The following is a 22567-nucleotide window of genomic DNA, read 5'->3' on the forward strand; positions in this document are numbered from 1 at the left end:
GGGCCACACCCACCTTCCACCTGGTAGCAGATGCTTACTTTGGAGAGGTGAGGATGGACCGGTTGGCTTCCTGGGTGGTTGCTATTGCCAAGGTGGTTCTGTCATGTAGTGGGTGTGGCTACAGTAGTTTGTTTTCGTCACCTGACATCTCTCTCTCTCTCTCTCTTTTTTTTAAGGTCACATGACAGGTTGATTCTCTGCTGTCATGATGTCATCAGTGATGCTCAGAACCATGCGGCTGGTTCGTGCTGAGCTGCCATTGGTCTTCAGATTCCTGTCCTCATCGTGTATCTGCCCCGCCCAGTGTTCCCGCCCTCTGCTTGTCTCCAAACAGCACAGGAACCTTTCTGCAAAGCAGGTGATGCTGGAACTATTTCTGTGACACTCATCAGTTCTCGACCCATTTCTCACCTGTACTGATGTGCTGCGTAACATGTGCTTAATGTCAGGTCAAAGGTCAGCAGAGACACAATGTGAACCCCAAAAAGGACAAACAAAAAGTGGAGATCAGACAGAGTATGACGGTGGCGGCTCTGGCGGAGGCCATGAACAGAGACGTTGGTAAGACCCAGTGAGTTCCAAGTGTCTTCAGAGAGAAGCTGCTGAGCAGAACAGAATGTGAAGTACTGACCATTAAAATGTTGTTAATGATGAGACTGTTGGCCTGGTTCAGCACAAGGACTGGACTCGCAGTCCATCAGGCTGCTGCAGGTCCATCACATGTGTGCATGTGTGTTGACGTGTGTGTGTTTGGACGTGCGCGTGTGTGTGGACGTGTATGTACAGACATGTGTATGCAGTGGTGGGCACAGCTAACCAAAACGTTACCTTTGAGAACCGTTAATCATCCATCCATCCATCCATCCATTTTCTTCCGCTTTATCTGGAGTCGGGTCACGGGGGCAGCAGCTCAAGCAAAGCCGCCCAGACCTCCCGATCCACACACACCTCCCCCAGCTCCTCAGGGGGAACCCCAAGGCGTTCCCAAGCCAGCCGAGAGATGTAGTCCCACCAGCGTGTCCTGGGTCTTCCCCGGGGCTTCCTCCCAATGGGACGTGCCCGGAACACCTCTCCAGCGAGGCGTCCAGGGGGCATCCGGAAAAGATGCCTGAGCCACCTCAACTGACTCCTTTCTACGTGGAGGAGCAGCAGCTCGACTCCGAGCTCCTCCCGAGTGACCGAGCTCCTCACCCTATCTCTAAGGGAGTGCCCAGCCACCCTGCGGAGGAAACTCATCTCGGCCGCTTGTACTCGCGATCTTGTTCTTTCGGTCATGAGCCAAATCTCATGACCATAGGTGAGGATTGGAACGTAGATCGATCGGTAAATTGAGAGCTTTGCTCCCCTACTCAGCTCTCTTTTCACCACGACGGTCCGATACAGCGACCGCATCACTGCAGATGCTGCACCGATCCGTCTATCGATCTCACACTCCATCCGTCCCTCACTCGTGAACAAAACCCTGAGATACTTAAACTCCTCCACTTGAGGCAAAGACACTCCACCGACCTGAAGAGGGCAAAGCACCTTTTTCCGGTCGAGAACCATGGCCTCGGATTTGGAGGTGCTGATTTTCATCCTGGACGCTTCACATTCAGCTGCAAACCGCCCCAGTGTACGCTGAAGGTCCTGATTTGACGAAGCCAACAGAACCACATCGTCCGCAAACAGCAGAGACGAGATTCTGTGGTTCCCAAACCAGACCCCCTCTACACCTTGGCTGCGCCTAGAAATTCTGTCCATAAAAATAATGAACAGAACCGGTGACAAAGGGCAGCCCTGGCGGAGACCAACGTGCACTGCAAACAGGTTTGACTTACTACCGGCAATGCAAACCAAGCTCCTGCTGCGGTCGTACAGGGACCGGATAGCCCTTAGCAAAGGACCCCAGACCCCGTACTCCCGGAGCACTCCCCACAGGGTGCCCCGAGGGACACGGTCGAATGCCTTCTCCAGATCCACAAAACACATGTGGACTTGTTGGGCGAACGCCCATGAACCCTCGAGCACCCGATGGAGCGTGTAGAGCTGGTCCAGTGTGCTGCGACCAGGACGAAAACCACACTGCTCGTCCTGAATCCAAGGTTCGACCATCGGTCGAATTCTCCTCTCCAGTATTCTGGAATAGACCTTACCGGGGAGGCTGAGGAGTGTGATCCCCCTATAGTTGGAACACAACCGTTAATCAGCTAACTGAAAATTTAAGTTTTATAATGCTAAACCAATAAACCACTAAAAAAAAATTTAGCAGAAGCTACAGCTAACCGGTAACCAATAACTTTCAGTATTGTCTCTGGTACACTCAGCCACTGACAGACCGGTGGTTTTGAGTTCAGATCAGAATCAAAGACGATCACAAACCCACACCACCACCAAGTCAGCACTTCTGTCTTTGTGCGCCCAGCCCACTGCTGTAAGGAAGCGTCATTTACATTCACAGGATACAACGGTTCAACCATGAGGCTGAAGTCCTCAAAAGCAAAGCACTATGTTCAAACTGCATTATGGGTAAACTGAGCCTCAGTTTCAATTCAGTTTATTCACTTTATATAGTGCCAAATCACAACAGAGTCACCTCAAGGCTCTTTATACAAAACAATTCATAAAACAAAATAAAATGAATTAAAATAATGTAATATGCCATCCAGTAGATGGGTCAAAATGCATAGAACACTGTGTGTATAGTGCCCAGTTATATCACATGGTTGTTGCTGCCTGGCTGAATCACAACTTAACAAACAGAATTTTCAGTTTTGCAAATGCCTTTTCTTAACAAATGAAAAAAATGACGTATTTTACAAATACACATTTATTTGTAAAAACCAACACGTTAAGTTTTGTGTTGGTTAAATGAATCAACCAAACAGTGATCGCATGCTCAGTTCACCCATAATGCAGTTTGACATCTGTGTGTGGGTTAATATGTTCAAAACTTCAGAATTAGTGCATTATATTAAAATCAAAAGATATGTGTTATATTTTCACTTTGTACAAATGACAGAGTTGACATTAATGTTGTTAAACTATCCGGATTAATTTGGTTTATAAATCAAAACCATAAGTCAAACCTACTTTCCTTTTGAGGCATTTGGCCTCACTGCCTGACCGCTGTATGCTGTAAAGGGAAATTACTTTTGTCAGGCCCTTTCTACTGGGGTAGAATTGAGCTCAGCATCTCTTAGCTGCCTCACTGCTGCAAAATGTATAGTGGACAGGATCCAACAGGGTTTATAAATGTTTTTCACCATTACTATGTCAAAAAAAACTTTAGCAGTCTACAAGTTATTGGAACAAAATTTTGCGGAAGCTAATTGGTCCGCTGATGGTTTTTGAAGTTAGCTGAAAAGCTAATCTGCTAATAAAAAAAGTTAACTTTGATAATTAGCGGTTAGCAGATTAGCGGAACTGTGCCCACCACTGCGTGTGTGTATGTGTGTTTGGACGTGTGTGTGGACATGTGGCGGTGCAGTTTTCTGCTTCCTGAGTATAAGCGGTTTTACCACGTTTGCGTCCACAGATCATGTGCTGGAAGTTCTTCTGCACACGCCCATGGACATGGACTCGTTAGAAGCGGACTTTGTTCTTGAGGAGCGGTGGATCAAAGAGGTGGTGATGCGCTCAGGGATGAAGGCCACATGGGCCAAGCTGTCGGAGACCAAAGAGAAGGAGAACAAAGATGTCCAGAGGCGGTACGTCTCACTTAGAAGTGGCTCTGTCCATATAAGGAGGCCACTTCCTGTCTTGATATTGCCTCTTCCTGTCAGGCCCCCAGCAGACCCCACCCAGTTGCTGCCACGCCCCCCAGTGGTCACCATCATGGGTCATGTAGACCACGGGAAGACCACGCTGTTGGACAGTCTGAGGAGAAGTCAGATTGCCGCCAGCGAGGCTGGAGGCATCACTCAGCACATTGGAGCGTTTCTCGGTGACGCCAAAAAAAACTGATGTCTTTAAAAGTCTTTAAAACATCCACACAGTCAATGTTCAAGCGTGTCCGTCTGTGTCTTTCTGTCTGTTTCTCTGTCTGTCGTTAATCATTTTGTGGATTTTTTCCTTCCAGTTCAGCTGCCGACAGGTGAACGGATCACATTCCTGGACACTCCAGGTCACGCTGCCTTTAACACCATGAGGGCCCGCGGAGCCAACGCCACAGACATTATCATCCTTGTGGTGGCAGCAGATGACGGCGTGATGAACCAGACCATTGAATCCATTCAGCATGCCAGAAAAGCCAACGGTAAAGATGGACGATGCAGAGTGAGTGTGTCTCCTGTCAGCTGTCTTCATGTCTGTCCTTCTTCCAGTTCCCATCATCGTGGCGGTGAATAAGTGTGACAAACCTCAGGCTGACCCCGAGCGCGTCAAACGAGAGCTGCTGGCCCACAATGTCAACTGTGAAGAGTTTGGAGGAGACGTTCAGGCCATCCACATCTCTGCTCTCAAGGTACGACAGAACCAGAACCCTCAATCCACAGGCATTTTTAAAATTTCTGTGTTTGCGTGAGATACAACCCCAATTCCATTGAAGTTGGGACGTTGTGTAAAATGTAAATAAAAACAGAATACAGTGATTTTCAAATCCTTCAACCTATATTCAACTGAATACACCACAAAGACAAGATATTTAATGTTCAAACTGATAAACTTTATTGTTTTTGTGTGAATATTTGCTCATTTTGAAATGGATGCCTGTAACAGGTTTCTAAAAAGCTGGGACAGTGGTATGTTTCCCACTGTGTTACATCACCTTTCCTTCTAACAACACTCAATAAGTGTTTGGGAACTGAGGACACTAATTGTTGAAGCTTTGTAGGTGGAATTCTTTCCCATTCTTGCTTGATGTACGACTTCAGTTGTTCAACAGTCCGGGGTCTCCGTTGTCGTATTTTCCGCTTCATAATGTGCCACACATTTTCAATGGGTGACAGGTCTGGACTGCAGGCAGGCCAGTCTAGTACCTGCACTCTTTTACTACGAAGCCACGCTGTTGTAACACGTACAGAATGTGGCTTGGCATTGTCTTGCTGAAATAAGCAGGGACGTCCCTGCAAAAGATGTTGCTTGGTTGGCAGCATGTGTTGCTCCAAAACTTGGATGTACCTTTCAACATTGATGGTGGCATCACAGATGTGTAAGTTGTCCATGCCATGGGCACTAACACACCTCCATACCATCACAGATGTGTAAGTTGTCCATGCCATGGGCACTAACACACCTCCATACCATCACAGATGTGTAAGTTGTCCATGGCATGGGCACTAACACACCCCCATACCATCACAGATGTGTAAGTTGTCCATGGCATGGGCACTAACACACCCCCATACCATCACAGATGCTGGCTTTTGAACTTTGCACTGGTAACAATCTGGATGGTCTTTTTCCTCTTTTGTCCAGAGGACACAACATCCATGATTTCCAAAAACAATTTGAAATGTGGACTCATCAGACCACAGCACACTTTTCCACTTTGTGTCTGTCCATTTCAAATGAGCTCGGGCCCAGAGAAGGCGGCAGCGTTTTTGGATGTTGTTGATGTTTGGCTTTCACTTTGCTTGCTTTTAACTTGCACTTGTAGATGTAGCGACGAACTGTGTTAACTGACAGTGGTTTTCTGAAGTGTTCCTGAGCCCACGCAATAAAATCGTTTACACAATGTCAGTTTTTAATGCAGTACCGACTGAGGGATCAAAGGTCACGGGCATTCAATGTTGGTTTTCGGACTTTCCGCTTACGTGTAGAAAGTTCTCCAGATTCTCTGAATTTTCTGATTATATTATGGACTGTAGATGATGGAATCCCTAAATTCCTTGCAATTGAACATTGAGAAACATTGTTCTTAAACTGTTGGACTATTTTTTTTTTACGCAGTTGTTCACAAAGTGGTGATCCTCACTCCATCTTTGCTGGTGAACGGCTGAGCCTTTTGGGGATGCTCCTTTTATACCCAATCATTACACTCACCTGTTTCCAATTAACCTGTTCACCTGTGGAATGTTCCAAACAGGTGTTCTTTGAGCATTCATCAGTTTTTCCAGTCTTTTGTTGCCACTGTCCCAGCTTTTTTGAAACCTGTTGCAGGCATCCATTTCAAAATGAGCAAATATTTGCACAAAAACCATAAAGTTTATCAGTTTGAACATTAAATATCAAATCAAATCAATTTTATTTATATAGAGCCAAATCACAACAAACAGTTGTCCCAAGGCGCTTTATATTGTAAGGCAAAAGCCATACAATAATTACAGAAAAACCCCAACGGTCAAAACGACCCCCTGTGAGCAAGCACTTGGCGACAGTGGGAAGGAAATATCTTGTCTTTGTGGTGGATTCAACTGAATATAGGTTGAAGAGGATTTGCAAATCATTGTATTCTGTTTTTATTTACATTTCACTCAATGTCCCAACTTCATTGGAACTGGGGTTGTATAAATCAGTCTCTTTTGAAAACAAATGTTAGAGGTCATAAAAAACAATTTCCGACAATCATGTGCTTATACAGTGCCTCCGTAAACGGGTACAAATTGTTTTAAAGTGGTCAAACTCAAAAAAGAAAAAAAAAAAAGAAAAAGCAAAACCTTGTTTTGTAATTGTGTCAAACTAAACAAAATGAGTCAGAATCTGTAGAAAGACAATGTAAAGTGACAGAACTGGTGATCTGGATGCAGGAACATTGACAGAGAAACAGGTATCAGGTAGCCGTGGGACTGGACACTGTGAGGTTCAGGGAAGTTGCTCTGCTTCTTTCTTCAATAAGTTAGTGTTCAAAGGACGTGTCGCACGTTATTTAACATCCTGGTTAGCAAGTATTCATGATCATAAGTCTGTCCGTGCACATGCAATAATTAGTGGTCGCTGACGCGTTTTATTGCTAATTATTAGTGACGGAGAAACTGAAATGTTTTGAACCACTGAATTGATATGAAGCAATTGTGTTGAAATGATTCAGTGTTTTGAAGCATTTGATACAATCAGTGATGATAGTTTTCCAGAAATTACTGGAAACCTGTGTTTTTATTGAGGTGGTGAATGTTTCCAGGTTATTTTTGACATATGTCAGAATCCATCCATTCATTCAGTTCCACACCCAAACAGTTGGTGGTGGTAATGCTCCATGTTGGTTTGTAAGCCGCCAATAATCTCCAAAGAAGAAGAAGGGTTATTTTGTTTTGGCAGTGGCGGCTCCAGAGAATTTTTTTTGCAGGTGCTATGGGGGAGCTTAGCATTTTTATGAGGGTGCTATGGGCTCGTGTGTCATGACGGCTCTCTGCTACACTTCTGTCACGTTCATGGGTGTACGAACACAGAACCACATTCTGATCTGCGACAGTCACTGATGACATACAAAATGACCAAAATCACACACAAACCTGGGCTACTGTTCAGTACAAATGTCCACAGACCTCCACATGTAGCCTGAAGCCTCAGAGAAAAATGCCAACAGCAGGCAGAGAGAAAATCTTTCACTGACCATTGATGTCTTCATAACAGCACAGTGCGCCTGTTGTTGTGGTTAAGACCAAAAGCATCAATGATTTGGTTCCTGTCAAGAGGCCATGTTCTGAGGGTTAATTGCCAGGAGTGACCCCGGGTCACTGGTTTGTCTGTGCCTTCTGCTGTTCCTCATGTAGTTCTTTAGGCCACACAGACTTCACTTCTTTCCAGTTCCACTCGTGGATATTTGGGCAGCAAAAACTAAACCATTTCAGCAACTTGAAACTACAGTCACTAGAGTACAGCGACATCATTGATGCTGAAAAACTCGTCCATGCCTTTATCTCCTCTGGGCTTGACTACTGTAACTGACTACTGTAACTCCCTGCTCTTTGGGATTTGTGGAAAAAACCTTCAAAGGCTTCAGTACATTCAAAACAGTGCAGCTAGAACTCTGATGAGAGTACGTAAACAGGAGCACATCACACCTATAATCCATAACCTTCACTGGCTCCACATCACCTACAGAATCCATTTTAAGTTTGCTCTCATCACCCACCAACATATCCACGGCAATGCCATGGATAGTTCTATTCTGAACTAGCTCTATTCTGGTCTCATCTGATCACATGACCTTCTCCCATGCCTCCTCTGGATCATCCAGATGGTCACTGGTGAACTTCAAACGGGCCTGGACATGTGCTGGCTTGAGCAGGGGGACCTTGCTGCCCTGCAGGATTTTAAACCATGACAGCATCATGTGTTACTAATGTAATCTTTGTGACTGTGGTCCCAGCTCTCTTCAGGTCATTGACCAGAACCTCCTGTGTAGTTCTGAGCTTTCTCAGAATCATCCTTACCCCACAAAGTGAGATCTTGCATGGAATCGCAGACTTAGGATTCTTGTGTTTCTTCCACTTTCTAATAAATAATCAGAACAGTTGTTGTCTTCTACCAAGCTGCTTGCCTGTTGTCCTGTAGTCCATCCCAACCTTGTGCAGGTCTACAGTTTTGTCCCTGGTGTCCTTAGACAGCTCTTTGGACTTGGCTATGGTGGACAGGTTGGAGTGTGATTGATTGAGTGTGTGAACAGGTGTCTTTTATACAGGTAACAAGTTCAAACAGGTGCAATTAATACAGGTAAAGAGTGCAGAATAAGAGGGCTTCTTAAAGAAAAATTAACAGGTCTGTGAGAGACAGAATTCTTGCTGGTTGGTAGGGGATCAAATACGTATTTCATGCAATAAAATGCAAATTAATTATTTAAAAATCAAACAATGTGATTTTCTGGATTTTTTTAATTTTTTTAGATTCTGTCTCTCACAGTTGAAGTGAACCTACGATAGACCTCTACAATCTGTTGATATTTGTTAACTGAAGAATCATTAAAAAAACTACACCATGTAAAATAAAAATGTAAATCACGAAAATAAGTTAACTATAGCTAGATGAGCTACCGTTAAATTAGCCGTTAGTAAGCCAACCATACCTTGCTAGCCAACAGGGTTAAACAAAGCTGGTAACTAGTGTATAAAGTACAGTAGTGTAGTTTAACCCTACAATAACGGTGTTAACACATAACAGATTTAAACAAAAGTGTGTATTAACGTTAGCTTCCCAAACAGAACAGAACCGACTATATTGTTAGCTATGATAAACGGTGTTGCAGCCGGCTAGATAAGCTAACGTTAGCTGTTAGGTTAAACTAATTGTACCCCACTCCACTATATGTATCTTGAAATTATTGACTATCTTTTTGTTTAAAGACATTAATAACGTACTTGTGTTATAATGTCTGTCTGTCTCCACAGCATGTCCTTTTCCTGGTTCTCTCCCTCACCCCAACCAGTCCCAGCAGAAGACTGCCCTCCCTGAGCCTGGTTCTGCTGGAGGTTTCTTCCTGTTAAAAGGGAGTTTTTCCTTCCCACTGTCACCAAGTGCTTGCTCACAGGGGGTCGTTTTGACCGTTGGGGTTTTTCTGTAATTATTGTATGGCTTTGCCTTACAATATAAAGCGCCTTGGGGCAACTGTTTGTTGTGATTTGGCGCTATATAAATAAAATTGATTTGATTTGATAATGTGATCGTGCCATCATAAATACTGTGTGTAATTAGAGTTGTGCAACTGGAGACTGTTAAGACCATAGTTGTACAAAATGAAGGAGATTTGGGCGCTTCAACGGTTTTTATTTAAAAACTAGATCATTTCAGTTCTGTTCCTCTTCTCTCCACTTTTGGAGACGACCCTGTCACACGTCACAGACGTCGGTGTCATATGAAGACAGATTTTGTCCAGCTCGTAAAGAGTTGGACACACAGCTGCCTCCATCCTTTCTCTCTCTTCTTGCAAATTTACTGAGGAAAATGGTTCTGGGGAGCGTTCGCATGGTTAAAACCCTTCAGACCCCCCAACCAGGACCCTCTTGACCCCGCCCATTTTAAGCATTTTTCTTTATTTGCCTCTCACATACCTGAACCCAGGTCCCACATCACCAAAACCAGAACCGTTAGCCTGCATGCCATCATTTGGTGTGTCTGTGCAGTCAGCCAGAAGCAAGTGAATACAATTATGTTTGAACAGTTCAAAGGTCAAGGTATGTTTGACCCTGGACTCAGGATCATGATCCAGCAGCAGTCCGTTGTCAGGACGCCAGTCTTCCCACTGACGAGTTAATAGGACGAGTTAATAGACTGTCATGAAAGTGTAAAAAAGCCCAAACACTTACCGAAGTCCCCAGATGAATGAGTGTGTAATGTCATGTAACCATGGCGATGTCAGTGCACTAACATCTGTTGTTGCCAGGGTGACAACCTGGAGGCTCTGGCTGAGGCCACGGTGGCTCTGGCCGAGGTTTTGGAACTGAAGGCGGATCCCAGCGGCCCTGTTGAGGCCGTTGTCATCGAGAGTCGCACTGATAAAGGCAAAGGGTGAGTCGGGAAGAAACCGATCATGTCACTATTGACCTTTGACCTCACGTTTCTATGCAACATGTAAACAATGTTCCTATTGGTCTCTGCAGGGCTGTAACAACAGCACTCGTCCAGCAGGGGACGCTGAAGAAAGGCTGCATTCTGGTTGCGGGAAAGACCTGGGCCAAAGTTAGATTTCTGTCGGATGAGAGGGGCTGCATGAAGGAAGCGGGGCCAAGCACTGCCGTGGAGGTCGCAGGCTGGAAGGAGCTACCGTCTGCCGGTGAGGTGATCCAGGAGGTGGAGTCTGAGGTGAGCATGGTGACCTTTAACCTTTGACAGGTCGTGTCGGACGACAGACTTGACACCTTCAGGCCGATGTCACATTCTTCCTCCAAACGTGACATTATTGGGCAGCGCGGCCTCATTTGAGCGCGGGCGGTAAAGGGGTAAAATATGACACGCATGATGTAATTTCGCTGAGAGAGAGAGAGATATGGTGGACAAAACAAGCTAAATATTAAATAGTTAATAATTTTTCTCACTCGTCAATTTGGGTTTGTCTCGTCTGTGTTTTGTTTGTCAGTTAAATCTGCAGAAAAATGACATCATTGGAAAATGAACACATTTCACATTGGACTTTTTATGGCTGGAAAACTGACAGCCATGAAAAATAAAAACAGATTTTTTTTATTTAAAAAAAATTGTAAAAATGAATATCTTTCCAACATTAGTATATCTTATCACTTCCTGTGGAAATACCTTAAAAACAGATTAGGAAGTTGAACAAACATATTTCACAACTTATTTGGGATTAAAAAAAAGTGAAATTCTGTGGCCTCCAGCTGCCAGTGGGGGGGCGGGGGAGCCTCTTCATCTCCATGGGATTATTATATATCAGCTTGTATACTGTGTGATCCATCTTATGGAACTGTGTCTGGCGGGCCTGTGTCTGGGGGGCCTGTGTCTGGCGGACAGAGGGATACAGTTTGTCCTTGGATGTATTGACAAAGAGAAGGAACTGTTACAGACATGTAAATGGGTAAATTGCTCTCTGAAAACACCATAGAAGCCTGTAACTTCTGGGTTGTCTGGGTGTCTTGGTGGCTTTCCTCACTCTTCTCCTTCTTGCACAGTCACTGCGTTTTTCAGAACTGTCGAGTCCGCACAGATTTACCATAGAGTGTCATACTGTTTGTGTTTCTACATAACTGATGGAAATAAAGTTCAAGACATATTCAGTGACTTTGAAATGTTCATGTATCCATCCCCTGACTTGTCTGAACACGATTGGATCTACAACCCCAATTCCAGTGAAGTTGGGACGTTGTGTAAAATGTCAATAAAAACAGAATACAATGTTTCTGTGTAGGCTCTCAGTTGTCCGGGTGGTTTCCATAGTAGAGAAGCTTGAATCTTCGACTGGACTGGGTTGCTTGACGCGAGGACGTTTCGCTTCAAATCACAGAAGCTTCCTCAGCTAAAATTCTTGCTCTGGTAGTCTGACTTCTGTCTGACTCTTGTAGAGAAGAATAAAGCAGAAGCCAACAAAAGCTGGAGTTTTAAACCTAACCAGACCCCTCCTACTGAGAGGCAGACTGCTATAGGCTAGTGACTAAACAATAGTTCTAATTAGCACCTATTGTGCTCTAGTTAGCACCCTCCTAATGACAGGGCAGCTGTCCCTCCTAATGATGGGACGGACGCCTCTCCTGATGGCTCCCTTGATGACTCTCCTGATGACGTGAATGACCCATTACCATGAACAAAAGACTGAAACTGCTTTGACCTGAGTACCCCATTGTAAACAGGGGATAAAGTGTGTCTCAGACCCCCTCCCCTGGTTAAGGCTGGGTTTCAAACGTTTCACATAGAATGCCTCCTTGACCCCTCTCTCAAACCATTTCTTCTCTCTGGCTAATATTTTAATATTTTAACTTCCTTGTCCTCAAACGTGTGGTTAGTGTCTTTAAGGTGGAGATGAACCGCAGACTGAGGTCCACTGGCACCCTCTCTGCGGTGCTGGTATAGCCTTTTGTGTAAAGGTTGCTTAGTCTCACCTATGTAGTGTTCGTTACAGTTTTCCTGACATCTGATAGAATACACTACATTGCTGTGTTTGTAACTAGGGATCCTGTCCTTAGGGTGAACTAATTTCTGTCTCAAGGTGTTAACCGGTTTAAAGTAAACTGGGATTTTGTGCTGTCTGAAGATCCTCTGTAGTTTTTCCCCTACTCCTGCTAAATAAGGGAGAGACACTCTTCTTCTTCTTCTTCTTGTCTCCGTCTCCTGTCTATCTGGTCTCTTTGTTCTCTGGGACTTCTGCACTTTGTCCAGGGACCATCATGGGTACCCACATACTGTGAGGGCTTTCCGGACACGTTGTTGTTCTTTAACCCTTCCCTCTGCAGTTGTGGGCACCTGTAGGGCTCTGTGTTGAAGAGTCCTGATCACCCCGAGCTTGTGTTCAAGGGGGTGGTTTGAGCCAAAGAGCAGATATTGGTTAGTGTGAGTGGGTTTTCTGTAAACCCCTGTCTGGAGCTGCCTGTTCTCTCCAATCGTAACATCACAGTCCAAGAAGGCTAAATGGTTGTTTCTGGCATCCTCACGTGTGAACTTGATATTGGCGTCCACCGAGTTGATGTGTTCTGTAAGTTGCTGTTGCTTGATTTTAACCCATGTGTCATCGACATATCTGAACCAGTGACTGGGAGAGATGCCCGTTAAAGACGTCAAGGCTGTCTTCTCCACTCGCTCCATGTACAGATTGGCCACAATGGGGGATACCGGAGACCCCATCGCACAACCATGGATCTGCCTGTAGTAATTCCCCCTAAACAGGAAATACGTGGTGTTAAGACAGATCTCCAAGAGTTGGCAGATGTGGTCTGGTGTGAGTTTGGTCCTTTCAAGTAGAGACACATCCTCCAGCAGTCTCTGCCTCACAGCTGAGACGGCCTCAGCAGTGGGGATCAAGGTGAACAACGATGTCACATCAAATGACACCATAGTTTCATCTGCCTCCAGCTGTAGGTCCTTGATCTTGTTCACAAAATCTTGTGTGTTCTCCACATGCTGGTCTGAGTTACCCACTAGAGGAGCCAAAATCCATTTGAGGTACTTGGCCAAATTGTACGTGATGGAATCTCTGCTACATACAATAGGCCTGAGTGGCACGTCCTGTTTGTGGATTTTGGGCAGTCCATAGATACACGGAGTGGTGTCCCCCGGGTACAGTCTGTAGTATGTCTGCCTGTCGATGAGTCCCTCTTTCTCCAGGTTTTGGAGGTAGCTAATGATTTTCTTCTTATAGCTGCTCGTGGGGTCTCTCTTCAGATGTTCGTATGTGTTGGAGTCACTGAGCAAGTTGTTGATCTTGGCCTCGTAGTCCGATGTGTTCAGGACCACCGTGCATCTGCCTTTATCCGCTGGCAGGATAAGGATGCTTTGGTCCTTTTGCAGTGCTGCTAAAGCTTTCCGTTCTTCTCCTGTGATGTTGGACGGAGGAGGCTTAGCACTGTTCAGCACTGCTGTGACTCTTAGTCGGAGGTCCCCAGCTTCTGACTGACAAACTGTTATGTTTAATGGCTGACTCTACTGCAGTGATGTAATCTACTGTTGGTATATGTTTAGGGGTCACTGAGAAATTTAGTCCTTTAGCGAACACATCCTTTTCTGTCTGTGTAAGAACCCTGTCGGAGAGATTCTTTACCCAATTTTCCCTGTTGTCAATAATTTGTCTGGGTGTATCTTTAAAACTACTCCCACTGAAAGTACACCTTTTCTGCACTAAAAGGTTGTGAAACTTCCTGATTTGCCGCTCCTTACTTTTTAAATGCTGAGCCATTTGAATTTTAACTATGAACTTTGTGATCTTATTATGGGCGTCTTCCCCCACTAAGGTTTCTAACATTTTGTGCAGACTATCAAGATTATTTTGGAGGTCTAATATTTTAAAATGAAGCCTTCTAATTCTAAGACCCAAAATCCTCCTAAGGTAACTGTGCTGGATCTTTTCTGCTGTGTGACCTGCTTATAGTGCCTTTTGCTTCATGTATTTGGGAATAACATTGTTTTGTTTGCATCTCAGGTTAAATCTTAAGTGGTTTCTAAAGTTAGCTATCTAAAGTTAGCTAGAACACACAAGATTTTGTGAACAAGATCAAGGACCTGCAGGTGGAGGCAGATGAAACTATGGTGTCATTTGATGTGACTTCGTTGTTCACCTGCATCCCCACCGCTTAGGCCATCTCAGCTGTCAGGCAGAGACTGCTGGAGGATGTGTCTCTGCTTGAAAGGACCAAACTCACACCAGACCACATCTGCCAACTCTTGGAGATCTGTCTCAACACCACGTAATTCCTGTTTAGGGGGAATTACTACAGACAGATTCATGGTTGTGCGATGGGGTCTCCGGTATCCCCCATTGTGACCAATCTGTACATGGAGCGAGTGGAGAAGAGAGCCTTTACGTCTTTAACAGGCATCTCTCCCAGTCACTGGTTCAGATATGTTGATGACACATGGGTTAAAATCAAGCAACAGCAAGTTGAGGACTTTACAGAACACATCAACTCGGTGGATTCTAATATCAAGTTCACACATGAGGATGCCAGAAACAACCATTTAGCCTTCTTGGACTGTGATGTTACGATTGGAAAGAACAGGCAGCTCCAGACAGGGGTTTACAGAAAACCAACTCACACTGACCAATATCTGCTCTTTGGCTCAAACCACCCCCTTGAACACAAGCTCGGGGTGATCAGGACTCTTCAACACAGAGCCCTACAGGTGCCCACAACTGCAGAGGGAAGGGTTAAAGAACAACAACGTGTCCGGAAAGCCCTCACAGTATGCGGGTACCCACGATGGTCCCTGGACAAAGTGCAGAAGTCCCAGAGAACAAAGAGACCAAATAGACAGGAGACAGAGACAAGAAGAAGAGGAGTGTCTCTCCCTTATTTAGCAGGAGTAGGGGAAAAACTACAGAGGATCTTCAGACAGCACAAAATCCCAGTTTACTTTAAACCGGTTAACACCTTGAGACAGAAATTAGTTCACCCTAAGGACAGGATCCCTAGTTACAAACAGAGCAATGTAGTGTATTCTATCAGATGTCAGGAAAACTGTAACAAACACTACATAGGTGAGACTAAGCAACCGTTACACAAAAGGCTATACCAGCACCACAGAGAGGGTGCAAGTGGACCTCAGTCTGCGGTTCATCTCCACCTTAAAGACACTAACCACACGTTTGAGGACAAGGAAGTTAAAATATTAGCCAGAGAGAAGAAATGGTTTGAGAGAGGGGTCAAGGAGGCATTCTTTGTGAAACGTTTGAAACCCAGCCTTAACCGGGGAGGGGGTCTGAGACACGCTTTGTCCTCTGTTTACAATGGGGTACTCAGGTCAAAGCAGTTTCAGTCTTTTGTTCATGGTAATGAGTCATTCACATCATCAAGGGAGCCATCAGAAAGGCATCCATCCCATCATTAGGAGGGACAGCTACCCTGTCATTAGGAGGGTGCTAACTAGAGCACAATAGTTGCTAATTAGAGCTATTGTTTAGTCACTAGCCTATAGCAGTCTGCCTCTCAGTAGGAGGGGTCTGGTTAGGTTTAAAACTCCAGCTTTTGTTGGCTTCTGTTTTATTCTTCTCTACAAGAGTCAGACAGAAGTCAGACTTCCAGAGCAAGAATTTTAGCTGAGGAAGCTTCTGCGATTTGAAGCGAAACGTCCTCGTGTCAAGCAACCCAGTCCAGTCGAAGATTCAAGCTTCTCTACAACAGAATACAATGATTTTCAAATCCTCTTCAACCTATATTCAATTGAATACACCACAAAGACAAGATATTTAATGTTCAAACTGATAAACTTTATTGTTTTTGTGCAAATATTTGCTCATTTTGAAATGGATGCCTGCAACATGTTTCCAAAAAAGCTGGGACAGTGGTATGTTTACCAGTGGTATTGAATTGGGGTTGTAAAAGTGATGGTGTGTATGTGTGATACTAAAGGAGACACTTACTTATCATCTTAGCTTTTATATTTCTAATTAATTCATATTAAGTTGTAGAGATTTACTTTGAGTTTAAGGGAGATAATTTTAGAAATTTTTATATTAAGAAGCCTGATTTATCTTTTGTATTTGAAATGGCAGAAACCAAATTAAAATGCGTGAACTGTCAAGGGGCTGAATACTTTTGCAAGACGCTGTAGGACAAACATTAATTTTTAAAAACTAATCTGAGCAAAATTCTAAACAGCTTTTAATCAGTCAGTGGCCCCGCCCATCAGCCACTGCAGACGAGATCATTTCAAGTTGGGCATTTGACCTCGCTGTGACCTTTGGGCCGTCTGCAGTAACGTTTTTGCTTGTCAGAGCAGCAGCGGGCAAAGGAGGCGGTGGCGTGGCGGCTCAGGGAGGAGGCGGAGCAGAAGCTGAGGGAGGAGCAGGAAGTTATTGATGCCAAAAACCAAGAACACCTGAAGGAGTACAAGAAGCAGCAGGCAGAGTTTTCTCACCTCACCTGGAGGCAGAAGAAGGCGACGCTTAACAGGATCAACCGGCAGGTCGCCGCCAACAGGCCCCGTGAGAGGGCGGCGAGGGCGGAGCTAAGTCTGCCGCTCATCATCAAAGGTAACAAAGACACAAAACAGTTTTAAAATGAGTGGAAACGCTTTGGAATCCAGTTTAATCTGGCTGAAGGATTTTTACCTTCATGACTAAAATGATCAGATTTTACCAGAACACAAAAAAAACACAAAAAACTGCAGAATGATGTACAGAATGAATACACACACACACACACACACACACACACACACACACACACACACACACACACACACACACACACACACACACACACACACACAGACAGAAGTACACACACACACAGTTGTATGTAAAGGTTTGTGCACCCCAACAGAAAAATACATCAATATTTAGTAGATCCTCCTTTTGCAGAAATAACAGCCTCTAAATCAGGGCTATTCAACTATATTTTTCCGGGGGCCAAATTTGTCAGAATCCTATGATCTGTGGGCCGGACATTCACGTGACCTGTACTATTACTCTCAGATGTACAATTGAGACAAATGCTCCTGCATTACTTTTTGCCTTTTTATTTAACAGAACATCAAAGTATATACTAATGAAGTCCCTGAGTGTGGGAAAGTGCAGCAGGCTGTCATTAAGATCATATGCAAAAATGTCTAGTTTAGTTATAAAAGCAAACAGCTTTTCAACCACATCAGCCGCTGTTTTATCCTCCCCTGAAGACTCAGATTAAGACCACTCAAATGATGCATGATATCACTTAAAAAGCAAAAAACAACAAAACTTAAAAAGCACATTTCTGAGACAAATTTCTCATCCAGCATTTTTCTCAGAAGTGTTTCAGCCTTCTTGTGCTTGCATTCACATAGAAAGGTGATCATTTCCTCCCTCAGTTCACAGACCACCTGACGTTGTGTAACAGTAGGTCAGAGTGTTCAGCTGACATATCAGCAAGTTGTCTGCAAAACAACCTGTGCTGAAGACTGGATGTTGCTCTGATAAAGTTCACTGCAGCAGTCACAGAGTCCATGGTACTTTTCAACTCAGCACTAAGCTGAGAGCAGAGGACACTCTGGTGAACGAGACAGTGGACAGACTGTAGTTTTGGTGCCACAGCAGACAGTCGTGCAGACGGTCATTTGACCCTTCCTGCCATCGAGGGAGCTCCATCTGTAACCAGCAGGTTAATACGCTCCAGGTCCAGTCCATTGTCTTTAAAAAGCAATAAGCTTTTTAAAATTTATTTCCCCTGTTGTTTGTCCTTCCAGTGGAATTAGGCCCAACAGATCCTGCTTGAAACGGTCACCATTGAGAAACCGCACATACAAACAAAGTTGTGCTGTATCGTTGCTGTCAGCTGACTCATCCACAGCCAGCGACATGAATTCAGCTTTCTTCAACTGACTTAGAAGAGTCTCGGAAACATCTGTGGCTAAAACATCCAGTCGTCTTGCAGCTGTTGTATCTGACAGAGGGATTGACTTGTTTGAAGACATGACCTGCTGTTTTAGCTTGTGCGCTACCAGCTCGTCGACGGCAGCTAATATACATTCTTTCACTGTTTCAGAGTCAGTGAACGGCATTTTCTTTTTAGCAAGAACCCGTAACATGCAGGGATGCTGCTGTTGTCTTCTGTTGCAGAGTGCAGCTACGGGAGAAGATTGCAGTGCTTCACTTGTAGTTCAGATTAAGTCCTTTTATTTTTATTTGATGAGCATCAGAACCTGGTGGATATTCATTGTCAAAACAGGAGGGAGTCGTAATGAAGTGCCTCCACGTGTTATATTCACCAGTCCAGTCATTATTAAATCTTCTGTTTTCATTGTCAACTTTACTTCTCTTCTCCTTTGAATGCAGCCTGTTGTTGTTGTCTTCTTCTTCGTTCGAGTTTACTGGCGGTTTGCAAACCAATATGGTACATTACCACCACCAACTGTTCGAGTGCCCACAATGCCTTCACATGAGGTGGGGCTGTTTGGAAACAGTGCTAACGTGCCGCAAAGCGCCACAGAGTGTCGTAAAATGCCAAAAATTGGCAAATGCGCTTTGTAGCAGGTTTTGATCATGTATTTATTAATATTTATGGGTAAATGGGCCGCGGGCCGGTCCAAACTTATTAAAGGGCCGCAGGCCGCCAGCTGAATAGCCCTGCTCTAAACGCTTCCTATAGCTTCCAATGAGAGTTTGGATTCTGGTTGAAGGTATTTTGGACCATTCTTCTTTACAAAGCATCTCAGGTTTGTTGGTTTCTGAGCACGGACAGCCCGCTTAAAATCACACCACAGATTTTCAATAATATTCAGTTCTGGGGACTGAGATGGCCAGTCCAGAATGTTGTACTTGTTCCTCTGCATGAATGTTTTAGTAGATTTTGAGCAGTGTTTAGGGTTGTTGTCTTGTTGAAAGATCCAGCCTTGGCGCACCTTCAACTTTGTCACTGATTCATGAACATTGTTCTCAAGAAACTGCTGATATTGATTGGAATCCATGTGACCCTCAACGTTAACAAGATTCCCAGTACCTGCACTGGCCACAGAGCCACACAGCATGATGGAACCACCTCCAATTTTTTTATTGTAGGTAGCAAGTGTTTTTCTTGGAATGCTGTGTTCTTTTTCAGCCATACATACCACCCCTTGTTATGTCCAAATAACTCAATTTTAGTTTCATCAGTCCACAGCACCTTATTCCAAAATGAAGCTGGCTTGTCCAAATGTGTTTTAGCATACCTCATGCGACTCCGTTTGTGGTGTGTACACAGAAAAGGCTTCCTCTGCATTACAGCATCATACAGCATCTTTGTGCAAAGTACGCTGTATAGTTGAACGATGCACAGAGACACTATCTGCAGCAAGACATGTTGTACAACCCCTGGCAAAAATTATGGAATCACCGGCCTCAGAGAATGTTCATTCAGTTGTTTAATTTTGTAGAAAAAAAGCAGATCACAGACATGACACAAAACTGAAGTCATTTCAAATGGCAACTTTCTGGCTTTAAGAAACACTATACGAAATCAAGAAAAAAAGATTGTCAGTCAGTCAGTAACGGTTACTTTTTTAGACCAAGCAGAGGAAAAAAATATGGAATCACTCAATTCTGAGGAAAAAATTATGGAATCACCCTGTAAATTTTCATCCCCCAAATTAACACCTGCATCAAATCAGATCTGCTCATTGACATTGACCCTATGTGTCTTTTTGCAAGGAATGTTTTTGCAGTTCTATGGCAAGATGCATTATCATCTTGAAAAATGATTTCATCATCCCCAAACATCCTTTCAATTGTCCAAAATATCAACGTAAACTTGTGCATTTATTGATGATGTAATGACAGCCATCTCCCCAGTGCCTTTACCTGACATGCAGCCCCATATCATCAATGACTGTGGAAATTTACATGTTCTCTTCAGGCAGTCATCTTTATAAATCTCATTGGAACGGCACCAAACAAAAGTTCCAGCATCATCACCTTGCCCAATGCAGATTCGAGATTCATCACTGAATATGACTTTCATCCAGTCATCCACAGTCCACGATTGCTTTTCCTTAGCCCATTGTAACCTTGTTTTTTTCTGTTTAGGTGTTAATGATGGCTTTCGTTTAGCTTTTCTGTATGTAAATCCCATTTCCTTTAGGCGGTTTCTTACAGTTCGGTCACAGACGTTGACTCCAGTTTCCTCCCATTCCTTCCTCATTTGTTTTGTTGTGCGTTTTCGATTTTTGAGACATATTGCTTTAAGTTTTCTGTCTTGATGCTTTGATGTCTTCCTTGGTCTACCAGTATGTTTGCCTTTAACAACCTTCCCATGTTGTTTATATTTGGTCCAGAGTTTAGACACAGCTGACTGTGAACAACCAACATCTTTTGCAACATTGCGTGATGATTTACCCTCTTTTAAGAGTTTGATAATCCTCTCCTTTGTTTCAATTGACATCTCTCGTGTTGGAGCCATGATTCATGTCAGTCCACTTGGTGCAACAGCTCTCCAAGGTGTGATCACTCCTTTTTAGATGCAGACTAACGAGCAGATCTGATTTGATGCAGGTGTTAGTTTTGGGGATGAAAATTTACAGGGTGATTCCATAATTTTTTCCTCAGAATTGAGTGAGTCCATATTTTTTTTCCCTCTGCTTGGTCTAAAAAAGTAACTGTTACTGACTGCCACAGTTTTTTTTCTTGATTTCTTATAGTGTTTCTTAAAGCCAGAAAGTTGCCATTTGAAATGACTTTAGTTTTGTGTCATGTCTGTGATCTGCTTTTTTTTCTACAAAATTAAACAACTGAATGAACATCCTCCGAGGCCGGTGATTCCATAATTTTTGCCAGGGGTTGTAGGTCTTTGGAGCAGGTCTGTGGGTTGATTATGACTGTTCTCACCATCCTTCGCGTCAGCTTATCTGAGATTTTTCTTGGCCTGACAGCTGAAATCGCTGAGATAGCTTTTTGTATCCTTCCACTACACTATGATGTTGAACAATCTTTGTTTTCAGGTCACGTGAGTTGTTTAGAGGCTCCCATGTTGCCACTCATTAGAAGAGATGTAAAGAGGGGAAACATTTGTAAATGGCCACCTTAAATACCCTTTCTCATGATTGGATTCACCTGTGTAAGGAGGTCATTGATCTCCTTACACAGTGCTAAATGTATTCAAATCAATAAAATGACAAGGCTGCCCAAACTTATGCACCTGCCCAATTTTGTTTAAATAATTATTGCACACTTTATGTAAATACTGTAAACTTCATTTCACTTCTCAAATATCAGCGTGTTTGTCTACTATGATATATTTAACAGAAATTTCTGATCCAGACAACCAATGATTTATAAAGGAAAATCATGAAAATTATCAGGGGGGCCCAAACTTGTTTGTAGAAGTTCCGGTTCTTATATAAAAATGATCATTAGCTGAGTTATCGGCTGCAGGGGTCAGTGAGGGTAACGGAGCTCTGACCTTTAGGCGACGTGGATGGCTCGGTGGAGGCCATCTTGAACATTGTGGATACATACGACGCTCAGGATGAATGTCAGATGGACGTGATCCACTTCGGCGTTGGAGATGTGTCGGAAAATGACATCAGCATGGCGGAAACATTCGGAGGTACGTCAGAGGTCAGTGCTGAGTAAGCACTTAAACAGTTCTTTGAAATCAAAGTGTAAATTAACCCGAAGCACCCATCTACGTCTTCGGGAGACGTTGCCACGTCTCCTCAAGTCTGACGCTGAGTTTGTGTCTCAGGATCCATTTATGGTTTCAACGTCGCTGCCAGTCCGTCCATCCAGCAGATGGCTTCCAAGAAAGGCATCCCTCTGAAGTTACACAACATCATCTACAAGCTGCTGGACGAGCTGAAGGACGAGCTGAGCGCCAAACTGCCGCCCGTCCTCAAAGAGAAACCCGTGGGTGAGTCGGCCGCCGCTCACCCTGCCACTGGAGTGATTTGCATTCAAACATCCTTTCTCTGCCCGTCCAGGTGAGGCAGCAGTCCTCGCCACCTTCAGTGTCACCGTGGGAAAGCAGCAGCTCCCGGTGGCAGGGTGCCGGGTGCAGAAAGGTCAGCTGGACCGCAGGCTGAAGTTCAGGGTCGTCCGCGGACACCAGACCGTCTGGGAGGGTGAGTCTCCTGGAACACTTCCTGTCTGTCGATTCTGCTGCTTTTT

At 44.2% G+C, this 22567-nt stretch overlaps 1 protein-coding gene and 1 long non-coding RNA gene across 5 annotated transcripts in view; one reads left to right on the forward strand and one right to left on the reverse strand.

Moving 5' to 3' along the window:
• mtif2 (mitochondrial translational initiation factor 2) overlaps positions 1 to 22567 on the forward strand; it is a 31372-nt gene that overhangs the window by 8465 nt on the left and 340 nt on the right. Inside the window, exons 2-13 of one of the 3 annotated variants that reach the window (XR_004565181.1) lie at positions 177 to 358; positions 450 to 561; positions 3518 to 3689; positions 3765 to 3925; positions 4061 to 4237; positions 4305 to 4444; positions 10238 to 10362; positions 10455 to 10656; positions 16732 to 16984; positions 21867 to 22018; positions 22146 to 22310; positions 22381 to 22520. Coding sequence is in view for 2 of the 3 variants with exons in the window: in XM_034187969.1 (XP_034043860.1) it covers positions 206 to 358; positions 450 to 561; positions 3518 to 3689; positions 3765 to 3925; positions 4061 to 4237; positions 4305 to 4444; positions 10238 to 10362; positions 10455 to 10656; positions 16732 to 16984; positions 21867 to 22007; positions 22146 to 22310; positions 22381 to 22521 (1942 nt within the window). In the remaining variant the exon portion in view is untranslated. Of the gene's footprint in view, positions 1 to 176; positions 359 to 449; positions 562 to 3517; positions 3690 to 3764; positions 3926 to 4060; positions 4238 to 4304; positions 4445 to 10237; positions 10363 to 10454; positions 10657 to 16731; positions 16985 to 21866; positions 22019 to 22145; positions 22335 to 22380; positions 22522 to 22567 lie in introns of those variants that run through there. The other 2 variants (XM_034187969.1, XM_034187970.1) reach the window with 2 other exon arrangements.
• On the reverse strand, positions 12244 to 20316 carry LOC117525986. 2 transcript variants are annotated; one of them, XR_004565184.1, is made up of 5 exons: positions 20306 to 20316; positions 18742 to 18764; positions 17322 to 17451; positions 14888 to 14900; positions 12244 to 12255 (listed from the first exon to the last, which is right to left on the reverse strand). It is a non-coding gene; the product is annotated as an uncharacterized LOC117525986 (long non-coding RNA). The 2 variants fall into 2 exon arrangements; XR_004565183.1 differs by lacking the exon at positions 20306 to 20316 and having other exon boundaries at positions 18742 to 19087.

The sequence above is a fragment of the Thalassophryne amazonica genome, chromosome 15 (assembly GCF_902500255.1).
Source record: "Thalassophryne amazonica chromosome 15, fThaAma1.1, whole genome shotgun sequence".
Lineage (NCBI taxonomy): Eukaryota > Metazoa > Chordata > Actinopteri > Batrachoidiformes > Batrachoididae > Thalassophryne > Thalassophryne amazonica.